The 13,177-nt window shown below is 42.7% G+C and overlaps 1 protein-coding gene across 1 annotated transcript in view; it reads right to left on the bottom strand.

The window, feature by feature from the left end:
* NTRK2 (neurotrophic tyrosine kinase, receptor, type 2) overlaps window positions 1–13,177 on the bottom strand; it is a 190,387-nt gene that overhangs the window by 43,662 nt on the left and 133,548 nt on the right. The window contains exons 12-13 of the mRNA XM_009328121.1: window positions 6,720–6,850; window positions 276–448 (exon numbers count right to left, since the gene is read on the bottom strand). Coding sequence (XP_009326396.1) covers window positions 276–448; window positions 6,720–6,850 — 304 coding nt within the window. The remainder of the gene's footprint in view (window positions 1–275; window positions 449–6,719; window positions 6,851–13,177) is intronic.

Below are 13,177 nucleotides of genomic sequence, written 5' to 3'. Positions count from 1 at the left end.
TATAACCAAACACTTCAGAATACACTGAAATATATTGGAAACAATATTTCCTTGGTTCCCATTCCTTTGGTACAAAGCATAAGGCTTGACTTAATGGTACTTCCAAATAGGCAAAGAAACAATGACCCCCACATCCCAGTATAGAAGACGAGAGTTGCACTCCTAGGTGTTGGCATTTTCCAGTGGTAGTTGTTAATTTGGTATTAAGTACCAGTAACACCTACCTCCTCTGCCCACTTCTGGCTCAGCAGCACAATATGTGTTCGTGGATTTACCTGAGGAATTTGTTAAGATCTCCATGCTTCATATACTCAAAGACCATGATGAGCGGATCACCCTCGACACAGACACCGTAGAACTTGACGATGTGCTCGTGTTGCAGGTTAGTTAGCAGCTCTGCCTCACGGTGGAAGTCCTTGCGGGCATTGTCACTGGCATCCTTCAGTGTCTGGTGGAGAAAACAAAAATGTAGGGAAGGGGAGATGTTCGCAGAAGGGAGCAAACATGTGGGATGGCACTGTAAGGGTAAGATAAGGACACTACTGCATAAAGGATGGAGGAAGTGCTTTTCTTAGTAACTCTTCTAGAAATGCAGATGTGATGTTTAAGTGCAATTAAATAATGGCAGTACAATTTTCATTCTCCTGCCACATGTCATGCCAAACCACGATTTTTCTAGTAAGAGGATGTAGGAATACTCATGATCTTACTGTGCCAAGTGTTTTCCAGACACAGAACAAATAAACCAATCTTATCCAAAAAACATACTAGTACACAGCTGGTTCATATCCTTTAGCATTTAACTCAGGCAAACCCTAGTACCCTGTTGGCATTTACCTTTCTCGTAAGTTCTTTAAAAGAAAACTCTGCTTGCTTAAAATACTTAGTGGGAACGTAGATGCATTCTTTATGCATTACTAATGTCGCTGTTGCTGATGTTGGCCCCTATGGTGTGCTATACATTAGGTAGATTCATACAAGGGTACATCCCTGAACCAGATCTTACAACCTGAGACTTCAATCAGAAGCTCCTTTGAAATTCAGTAAATCTACTCACATGCCTAAGATTAAGCATATGTATAAGTAACTGGAGGATCAATCCTAAATTGATAGACAGAGAGGAAGTAGATGCAGATCAGAATTCTGGGGTATCAATTTTTCTCACCCCCTTTTATTTACACAGCTCTAAACTCTTGTGTATTTTAATTTTGAAGGAAATATATCAACACTGGATCAAATAGGAGGCTTAAATGTCGTATGATGAAACAATGCTAATTTAACTGCCACACATAGGCAGTTTCAGATCTCTACTTAAGAACTACACTTCCTGAGCAAGGAAACACTTTCATGCACCGAAGAAAGCAAATTCTGACACCAATTAAATGAGGAATAATTATAATTGACAATAAACCACTACTAGGCTCTACCTTCAAAAGGTACCGTGGTTGCACTACACTAATTCAAACAATATTTTTAAAACAGTAAAAGAAAGATAGCAGATTACCAATGTTCACAAATTATTATTCACAGAAACTTGTGTCTGGGCTCTGTACCTCTGGATTTTAACTACACCTAGACTTAATACAAAGGAAGATGAGACACAAAAGTAGTGGCATTGTTTTAACTAAAGATGCTTTTTCCTGGCCATCTAGTCACTTTATTTTCTACCCTGAATTCATATACAGAGCATGGGACCAACCACACTCATCAGAACAGGTACAGAACAAGTTGATACTGTGCAATCATTCTGCCAACAAACCCAGTTTTTAGCTGCAGTAGTCATGGTTTGTTCAAGCTTTTTCTTTAACAGAGACAATTCTGTCCATTTTTCTAGTATTATATGGACACATGTGTGAAGAAGGGACTAAAAAATGACTGCCACAGCAGACACTTGCTTTACTTGTGAAACTGCAACCACAGGTCTTGAAAAATGAACAGCTACCATAATAAGGTTCAGATGGGGGGACAAGGAGCAGGGCAGACTGAATAGCCATCTACCAAGTTCAAGGGCTTTTCCCTGTGGATTTCAGGCTCTATGGATCCCAGAGGCAATAGAAATCACTCATGCCACAGATGTCCCTTCCCTGAGGGACCCACTTATGAATTTCATGTGTCTTCAGGCCCAGAACCTTTCTTCCACAAGTTTTACTAATAATGATGCAACAAGGATATTGCATCATCAAAGCTTCACAAGCTATGATATATTAGTATACACAGCTGTATCATCTAAGATGGATATCAAATTGGCTCCCCACTATGGTCCACACACAATCACATCTGAACCGAGTGAGGACTGAAATTGAAATGTCTTCCAGCGCTTCTGAGCTCTGGGATGATGTTTTAACATGATACAGGCACCAACCCACAGTCCAATCTACACTATATAATGAAATCACTGGGAACAATTCTGTTGTCACTTGAGTTTCCTCTGGTGGTTTCATGTTTAAAGCAATTGGACTGTAATTCTTCTCAACAACAGAATTAGAAAAACAATTAATATAAAAACCATTTTTAAATAATAGCAATCTGGAAAAAAAATGACAGGGAGAAGCATAGGCCAATACTCTTTCCAGCAGGGTCTTTCCCTGGAAGACAGTAAAAAAGCTGACAGCTCTGCCCTGTGAGGATGGCATATTGTATATTTCAGAAGATGCTTTTTATCTCACAGAAACAGCAAAATTATCATGTGACAGAGCAGTTGCCATGGCAATTACACATTTTCTGTCAAACAGCAAAATGCAGAAAGGTCTAAAACCCAGATAAAACTTGGGCAGGGTTTCTACTACCAAAGGGTGACTTGAATTTCTGTCACCCACCATTGCAAAACCCACTTTTCATTATTACATGCAGCACACAGAATAGACACAATGCAGCATTCAGAATAGACACAATGCATGAGAGATAGCTGACACAATCAGGCAAGGAGGAGACTGGAAAGTGAAAAAATTAATAAGTACGTAGAATTGACATAGAAATGACATTGACTAATGCATTTAGCTTGTTCTCAGTGCAAGAGAAAAAATAAAACCAAAATAAAACCGTAAGAACACAAAGAGAGAAAAAGACATATGCATTATTATTATCATTACTGACAAGTATGCCAAAGCTCTGCATACAAAGCACTCTCACCAGTCAAGGAGTTTTTCCCAAGTAGGAACTGAGATACAACCACATGTATTTTCCAACCACTCAGGCCAGCAGCTAAGGAGGAGGAACACGCTCCCTTGGGCAACAGAGGGACCCCCTGGCTGTTACAGGAGCTCCACATATGCTGAGTTCATCCTTGCTACCCCATGCTTATTCTCCTCCACAGAGGCCCTGCCCAGGTATCCACATACCATCTGGTCTCTGCAGACCTGTGCTCTGTAGCGAGTGCAAACCACCAGCTCCTTATTCCACCCCAACACCACAGAGCTGCATTCACGGGTGAGTCAGAGCAAGAGCAGGGGGATGTGGCTCTCACCAACATCAGTATGACTTCGTAATGAAACTCTCAAGACAGCTGCCCTTTATACTGCTTCAGCCTTCCCTTATGAAATCCTTACTACTGCTCCCCATCAGCATACAAGACCTGAGTGGTGTATTTCCTCAAGAAATGAAGGGGTGGTTTTGACCCTTCTCTGAATTGAAGACCCGAAGAGTTGGAAACCTTTGGTTTCCCTCTGCAGGTGCCGTGGAAATGTTCTTCACCTCATGCACATAGCAGTCTGCTAGCTGAGCACAACCCTGGTGCAGCACAGGGTGAATCTCCCTCCAACCTCCCAGGGGAGCCAGAGGCAGCTGCTAACCTGTGCCCTGACAGTCATCCTCACCTCCAGCTGAGTTAAAATAGTGCAAGACTATGCCTGGGGATCCAACCCTATGAGGAGACAGTACTGATCCAGGCCCAAACAACCACTGTGGCATGGCACAATGGCCCGCAAGGAAACCATAATTTTTCCTTCCTTCACCCTCTGTTCTCTAAAAGTGCCTGCAGCAAATGGTATACTGATGTGATGTACAAACTCACCCGGGGGGAAGGCTAGTACAATGCACTTAATCTCTCTGCCCTCAGGGTTTGACCCACAGAAAGCATTTCCAAACACTCAGTGCTACCCCCAAAAAGCCTGATGGTCGAAACAAATTTAAACAGATTGTCTTTCCCCGCTTCCAAGGAGCAAAAAGCTCAAGCACTTTGGGTTGTTTATGCTAAGCCTGATTTTATATCTTCCCAGATTTTTCTGGGCCTCTTAGCTCCTAAATAATTTGCTGCAGCAACATCAGCATTTCAGATACTGGCTGGCCGAAAAGGAGAAGGATGCGTGTTGAGTCAGACGGAGTGATGCTCAGGGCCAGGTGCGAACCATGCAGTTGCCCAGCAACCAGCAGGCACAGGCAGCCAGCGGGGACCACCAGCCATCCTGATCCACCGCGTGCAGGTAAGACCGTGCCTCCTCGCTGCCGAAATCCCTCTGGCACTGCCTTACTCCTCACCAAGTACATATTCCCACTGGGCTCACCAAACCTGTTTCACAGAGACAGGTGTGTTGTGGTTTTGCCCACAGGAGTGGAGCTCTCTAAAGCCCTTGCTGTGTGCTGGGAGGAGCTGTCCTCCGCTGCTGGCATCCAGGTCTGCTCCTCTAAGACTAAAAAAAAAAAAAAAAAAAAAAAAAAAAAATCACACATTGTCACTGCCAAACCCTGTGCCCAGCAGTGGGGTCTGGACACAGTCCTCTGGCTAGCTCTCTGCACAACGGTGAGGACCCATCCCTTGACCTCCACTGTGACTGGAGGATACCTGTGAGCTACAGTTGGTACCACGGTGAAAGAGAGAAGCGCCAGGCAATTAACGCCTCAGTTATATGGGGATCAATCCAATGGCCAAAAAATTCGCTCTTTGACGGCAGCCAGAGTCACATCTTCAAGAACCAATGCAAGAAACATAAAATGGGCATAAATGTGTCCCCAGAGGTAATTCTTCCCACAGCTGCCTGCAAGACCCTTATTAAGGACACTACAAAGAGTGGATTTGGTTAAAAAAAAAATAGTGTAACAACTGGTCCAGAAAACTGATAGATTTGTCATCTAAATCCATGGAGACATCTCTCCCTTTAAAGGCTGAATGCTCTTCCTTGTGAATTACACTGAGAAAGAGCAGCAGAGAGCAAGCGCGGTGCAGCATGTAACAGCAGAAGTGCTAGGCTCCATTTGGTCAGGACTTTCAAAGGGAGCAAGTGAGTGGAAAGACTTTTATTTTGCTATCAAGCAGTTCCCTAAGGTGGTAGAGGAAAGGCAATTTCCACTCTAGCTTCACCAAAATACAATAGAAAATTCATTCAGATCTAGTTTTGTCATCTCCTATCTCTTGCTTTCTCCTGTCTATGATATATCCCTTCAGGGCTTAATTTTTTCTCACCAGTCAACGTGACTGAACAACTCCCAAGTATCAAAAAGCTCGTAACCTTGGCAAACCCCAAAAACCTGTTATTTTTGATGGAGCAAAAAGCACTCTACAAGTCCATCCTCCTTTCATGTTCTCTCACTGCCAGATCCAAAAATCTATTTCTTGTTTCCAAATTCAAAAAGATGACCTAGTAAAATTTCTTTTACTGTATGGTTTGATCCAAAATGTACACATGGTTGCCTAATTGTGACTGGTCAGATAAAATTATTTTCTGATCCCTAGGCACAGCCCAAATTCTAAATGTGTATTCCCCCTGCATTTAATGAGATACTTCAAATGCTGAACACCTTGTTCAGCTTTTGGCTGAACAGTACAGATGGAGATGAGAGATTGTTGCCAGGGAGACTTTGCAAACTCTTAGAGTGTAGTTTCACCGGTACTGTTTTCTAGCATACAGGTTGAGGTCAACAACCAACCTCAGCCCTTCTGTTCTGGGGGACAAAAAGGCTTGGTATGGTGAAGCAGGTTTGGTGTCCAAGCTCTGAGATCAAGCTGGAAATCTTACTCCTTGGTAGATTCCCAATGTACCATGTAGCCTGTGCCCTTTAGGACAACCAAACAAATCCCTTTTTATTTTTCCCCCAGAAATGTGAGAACTATTCTGTATACTTGAAATTCCAAGGTTATGGCTGTTTTCATGTAGTTTCCTCCTCCTCTGCACTGTATTTTAGGAGAGCTGACTGGAGCTGTATAATCAAGAATGACTCCTCCAGGTCTGACATATCATGACTTGTGGATTTCCATACAGCCAGTGTTTAACAGCACATGACAATATTATCCAGAAGTTTGTTATACCAAACATAGGTTCCTGGCACCTATATTAATGACAATTACCCACAGACCATTTCAGTGGCTGACTAAAAGAATGGCACTATCCTGAAAAAGAAAGGCCTTCTTTGACTAGCAATTATGCACATAACCTATTCACTTAGCTAGTAACAGATTTTTTTTTTTAGACACACATATATGTCAGAAGTATTTTTAATGACCTAGACATTATTTTTCACCAATTATATTTTAGAGAGATCATAAAAGATTTTGCCCCTTTGTGACACAGTCTGTTTCCCCCCTTTTCCTTATGAAATTCAGCTCTCATTTTATAATCCACAGCAAGATCAAATATCGCATTCTCTTAACGATCCATTAGCCTTGTGAACCCTTCCACATCTATCAGAGCAGTTACACTGGGCTACGGAATAAGCAAACATGATCATTACAAATAAAATAGCATTAGTTGCAAGCATGAATTAATAATGGAAACCCTAGATTCTTTTACCTTCACTGCCACCAAGATCTTGTCCTGCTCAGGACAGAGGTTATAGCATTCCGCCAGAAAGACTTTCCCAAAGGCTCCTTCTCCCAGTTCTCTTTTGAGAACGATATTGTGGCGCTTGATGTGCTGCACAACTGTGAAGAGAAGACAAAACGGAGGTCAGAAGTGAGCTGCAAGGCCAGGATGGGATGGGGTCCATGCTTACAGCCACACGGAGACAGGGTTGCCTGTAGAGTGGGGGTGCATGTCGTGGAAGGAATCAAAGTGCCCATGTGTCATTCATTAGTGCTTTGTCCATAAAGGTCAAGTTAATATATTTATATTTGGAGAGTAGTGCATTTGCTGGATAAAAACACATGGAATTAAGAGTCACCTGGGAAAAGGTCATTTATCATCATGTTGGGATGACTGCTGCAGAGCATACGTAACACCAATGCTGCTTTTTTTAAAACATGAAGACAAAGAATCAGAAAACAAACCAAACTTTTCTCACACCACTTCTATTTTTGTACCTCTAACAATAGCTGAACTCTCTCATCCAAAGCCAAAAAGTTTTAAAATTTACCTAATCTGAGAAAACAAAATGTGCCCTCTTTCAACTAAATCCAACTTACTCTCTGGTTCTCTTATCACTTGCTCAACTGCTTTCCCTCTCTGTGCTATACTACAGTTGCAATAAGATAGAAATTTTGTTCTTGCAAACATGATTTACAGTATTGCTCTGAAGTAAAAGAAATAAAAGATGGACAAAGGTTTTAGTCAGCAGAGTGGACAAAGCCTTAGTTGAGTTGCTGCCCAGAATCAATTGATTCAGATATTAAAGTCCTTGAGCATTTTTGTTCAACTCATTTTACATTTTCCTTTCAGCACAAGCTTCCATTAAAAGATTTAATATTTAAAAGACTGTACCAAATTTTGTAGAATACATTATCAATTTGCAATGTTCAAGCTAAATAAAGCAGCTGTAAGGGCAGTTTAACTGGCCAACTCAACTGGGTTGACAGCTTGTGTTGCTGAAATTGTACAAAACAGTCAGCATCTACTGATGAATTTAATTCAGTGCATTTAGCTGCTTTTGCAAACACTGAAATTTAACCCTGCCTGGACAAAGCCTATTTGCAACTTAAATCCTAAACACAGTGAAGTAACTAGCAGTGCACAGGCATCAGGCCGGCTTCTGCAAAGGCATGAATCTTACCTCAGCTGCTTAACTGCAGGGATCAGGACTGAACCCTGCCAATAATTTAGGATATATTCAGATGCAGACCAACCCCTGCCTCCATGCGTGGCCACAGGCCTGTTCTAAACTGGGTGACCACTTATGCAGAAACCACCTTGCCTCCACTACTAAAAGATGGAAGACGGAGTGCTGCCTGTAACAGCAGTGGGGAGAAATGGCACAGCCTGTCCCCATTGCTGTCACCAGCATTTGGAGAAAGGGCTCACGGTCTAGGAGAGAAAAATATGTCTGCCACACCCTGAGCCTATGGTGATGTAACCCGAGTGCACTGCGTATAAATGCACTTCGTATCCATGTGTGTGCATGCAAGGGGAGCCCAGTGCTGGAGCAAGCCAGGAGAGTGAGAGATGTCCCCAGGCGCCTACATCATGAGTCTGCAGCACACCTGAGGAACGGACTTCCACCAGACCCAGCTGGCACCTGCCAGAAACCCCCAGGCCAGCATGCAAGCAGGCCTGCCATGCCCTGGGAGCAGAGTGAGGAAAGCCAGCTTCTCCCTGTGCCACGCCAGATCCACCAGGGTTTTCTCCTGTCCCCGCAGCTGGTGGCTGCATGGGGGGGCAGTGCCCCCCCCCTCCTCCAACACCAGGTCTCCCGGCAGACGCCACACGTCCCAGTAATAGCTGAGTACACATGAAATGAGACTGCAAGGTACCCCTCTTGTCAAACTCTGGTCTAGCGTAAGATTAAGTTTTATCGCGGTGATGCACTTACATGGGTACACTTTGGTCAGCTCCCCTGCAGTCAGTAGGAATTTGCTTTTTATTTGCATTTCCTCCTTAGCACTGGCTTTTCAAATGAAGTACAAAATGCAGTCAGCACGAGACAGGCCTGAACCAAAACACACCTTTTCCCCACGAATGCAAGTTAACTGGCATCCCTTGCCTCTGCTAATATCGGTCACAAGGCAGACATGTGGGGAGGACCACTGCCCTGCACGCCGCCTGAGCATGGGAGCGTGACACACCTCGTAACCTGTGCTTTAAAAAATGCTTACTAATAAATGAGTAGTCCCCCCTACCCCCTGCCAAACCTGCCATTCAACCCTGCCTCTTGGAGAATTCTTCTCTTTCCATCTGCTTGACAGCATCACCAGGAGGATGCCTCTCTTCCTTTCCTAGAGAGAGGAGTTCAGCTCCACGTTACCAGTGTCACCATCTTAAAACGTCAACAGAGCCCACAGACAGGGAGTAGGGCTGAGATCCTGTCCTACTGGTGTCAGCAGCAAAACTCCAGCAGAGGCAGTTTTTCACTTGGTTCTCTCCACAGCTGTCCAAGACCTGGTGATGAACACAGTCAACTTTCTGAATTTTGTGTGGGTCCTCTCCATTTTGAACCCAGCACAGCCCCAATGTTGGCCCTAGTAGTATGAAGGTTTTTGTGAAGTTCCTGGAGGACTTCACATACAATAGAGTAAAAATAAATAAGAAAAATATCAAATACTTCTCTGTGGTATACTTACAGCTGCTGCTAAATGCTCTTATATAAACCAAGTATTTGAATAAACAACCCATCCCATAAACCAAACTGTCAAAACTGAAACACAGCAAGCTGCAGAAGAGATCTGCGCAGAATATACTTGCAACTTTTCACGCTCTATCCATCCCTGCTACCTTTCTGAGCTGCACCGAGTTACTAAACAAATAAAAAATGACAGTAAATGTGACTAAATGGGAAGAGATTAAATATAAGAGCAATGTAAGTAAATCAAACACATATGATGTGATGGAAATATGAGCTAAGGAAAAAATCCGTTTAGCACACTCAGGGCCCCAGCCATAAGGACACCATCTTCAGTGGGATTTTTTTTAGGAGATACACTGAAAAATTCAGGTCAAAATCTGCTTTCAGTTAATATCAGGATAAAGCCAATTATCTCTGTTGAAGTCCGAGAGATTATCCTGGATTTACATTGAAGAAACAAAGCAGAATTTGGCCAAAGAGGTGGCATAACTGAATTACCAAAGAAGTGGTCTCATAACATTGTCTCACAGGCAAAGATCCACAAACATTCAAAGGGCAGCTATGTATTTTCCTCCTTTTGACTCTAAATGGTAATTGCCTTTGAGCTGCCATTTGTACTTTTAAGAGCACATCATCCCTAGTTTAAAAGATCTTGTCTGATTACCGTAAAAAATGCTACATTAAGCTAAAAGCTAAGTCGAGTTGAAATACTTAAGAGAAAAATGAAACATAAAATATGAAGTGAGACCAAGCAAATTAAACAAGGGTGAATGCTGGAAAGAGGCTGTGGTGTTAAATAATAATCACGCAGCCATGCCCACAGAAGCAGGGGGCTCCCACGGATGACTGCAGGGAACCAGCTGGCAACAGGGAGCACAACTGCAGAAAAGGACTCTCTTCACATCTCAAGATGTGAGACAGAGACATCCCACCAACAGAGCTGGACCTCTAGGTATTTCACTCACTAACAAACAGCAGTTCACACTGGAAATGATGCATCAAAGCCTTATCCTGCAAACACTATCTGGAGACATAAGATTGCACTCCCCAGTTAACCTACCTTTGATAGTATGGCTGAACAGAGAGTGTCACACCACGTTCTGGAGTGGATCCCAGCAAAACAGGCAACTCGGGATCGCCTCACCACATTGAATTCACTGAGTTGGATGTGACTGATTCCAGCCACCGACAGCAGGACACTCAGCAGTATAAATTATTAAAATGTTTCTGCATGTAATTAAGAAGTGAAATGCTGTGACAGAGTGGAAGTGTTTTCCCCTTGGTCACAAACAATAGGTCTGAACATTTTACCACCACATGTGACCATTACACCACCTAAGCTGACCTTCTACACAGCACGGAGCATAGTATTGAGTTAAATGACTTGTGCTTGGCAGGACACTGCCTCCAGAAAGTGGCTGTGCCAGTCTTGATTTGAAATCGGAACTATTCACTTGCCTTAATGTGTGATCATTTTCACGGCTAATAAAAATGCATGCCTTTTTCTTTGTCTCTTAATTTTTAGCTTGTCTGGCTTGCATCTCCCTCCCTTGGGTTTTAGGAGACTTTCTCTGCTAGCTTGAGCAGCCTTTTAAGGTCTGGTATTAAATATTCATAATCAACACTCTTCTTGCTCTTCTTGGTAAGGCGAAGAGATGGAAGCCTGTCCCAGGAAAACATTTTCTCCAGTTCACCAGTCATTTTCATGGCTCTTCAACAACCTTTTAAAAGAAGTTGTTTCCAGTTGTTTTTCCTAACTGGAAGCCACATTCTTGTATCACTGTCTACAAAGTTGTGATAAAAATATAAAATCAGCTCCCTATATCTCTGCACGTCCAAAGATCACACTAATCTTTTTAAGGCTGGGTTTCCTAAAGAGCATGACATTGACATAGTTATGTGGTATGCATGAGTGTGTCTCATCTTGAACACCTCACCCAATTACAGTATCACAAGTGCTGTAAGTTTCAGGTGTGTTCCCATATGCCTTATGAGAAGAGCAGAACAGAGGAGAGATCTGTCCTTATGGAGAGGCTGCAACACGGACTCACTGCTTGATGGACAGTAAGAGCCACAGCAGACAGGCTCCATCATCTCTGCTTACTGAACTCCCAACCATAGAAGATCCTGACGTGTTGCATGCTCACTTAAATCATCTGCTGAGTCTGCTTTCTAGAATACTGTTCAAGATTTTGCTAGAGGTACGCATGTGGAACAGTCCTGATGAAATGTGTTGTGCCAGGACACTGAGAAGAAAATTAGGACCTTCAAGATGCCAAGTAACCAGGCAAGGTAATATTAAAAACCTATTTACAGTTGCATAGGAAAAAAGCAGCCACAGAAGACTCAGCTTCTGATGTGACATGCGGTGCCACAGAAGGACATGTTGCAAGTTTCTTCATTTCCTCTCCTATAATTTCTCTTGCAATTGTGAAGACTCAACTATTTCTAAGATCTTGCTAGAAAAACAGGTATAAATGGCTGAGTGATTGTTCAGATAGTATACCAAATTTGTACATCATTTGTCATTCACATAAAAGGAGGGGTGGAATTTCAGAGAGAATCCCTTAGCAGGAGGATACAAAATCACTACAAACAGCAGACAGCAAGTCTAGCCTGATGGCCGTCAGATTCTGTAGTAGCATCATCTCTACATTCTCAATGCTATTGCCAGAGTAGAAATTTTGGCACATTGAGATATCTACTCTCTAACATGGCAATAAAAGCCAACAACAACCACTTTTTTTTTTTTTTAAAACCTTTTAACCTGTAAGCATTGCCTGGATGCAGAAATAGGTCAGCTCACTTCTGAGAGTATATTTCTGATTAGTTGATGTATTTATCCCATATGACATTCATTACTTATTCTCTACATGTTTTTGTGTAGTGCTATTGTTGTTTAATTTTTACCATACAGCAGCAACAAATTCTCATGCAAGACTGGTGCCCAGCTGTTGTAGGCACAAACAAACAAGCAGCATGTTTTCATATATATAGTCCACATCTGAGATTCAACTCACACCTCTTTAACAGAAGGAAAATAAGATGACAGAAAACCCACTCCTCATGTACTCTGCTCTAAATGAAAGGTGCGGTACAGGATATAGAAAACTGAGTATGGAGGATCCACAGAAGAACTAGGTCAGAAAGGCACTTGGGCCTTGTCATGTTACCTGTACAAGTATGGCTTCTGAATCACTTTGAATTTTGTTCCGTTTCTTTGAAAAAGAACAGTTTAATTCAACAGTTGTAAAACAGTTATCCCTGAGTGGCCATCAGCGATTTGCCAGATTTTTCACAGGCATCAGACCCCAAATGGGCCTTGAGGAGATATTTAATGGGCAAGTTGAATAGGCAGTGGTCTTCCTGGAAGAACTGGAGACATTTATGAAAGGCAAGCCTGTGAGCACTCACAGGAATGGCATAATTCCCAGGGATTTCCTAGCTGTCAAGAGCTACAGCTGATGTTAAATCAAATAAATCTGTGATTGCTGCAGCTTAACCTTTCAGTTGCTTCGTTTACAACTTAAATCCTCACAGAATCTATACTTTAAACCCCAGAGTTTCTATTGTCTTGGCTGAGAATTAGGCTTCCCTTTGTGAACTAGTGCTGCAGCTCCTGGGAGGGAGCCCCATCCTCCCCCACCTGCCTGCAGCAGCAGGGGCACCACTGCTCTTGCCCACTGTAAACTCATTTTGCTGTAGCTGGCGTGGTTCTTCTCTGGCTGAAACTCAAGTGTTTGCTCTCCTTTGGGGT

Source organism: Pygoscelis adeliae, unplaced genomic scaffold, assembly GCF_000699105.1.
Source record: "Pygoscelis adeliae isolate BGI_AS28 unplaced genomic scaffold, ASM69910v1 Scaffold45, whole genome shotgun sequence".
NCBI lineage: Eukaryota > Metazoa > Chordata > Aves > Sphenisciformes > Spheniscidae > Pygoscelis > Pygoscelis adeliae.
The sequence above is the reverse complement of the archived record's forward strand: the minus strand, read 5'-3'. Positions and strand labels throughout refer to the sequence as shown.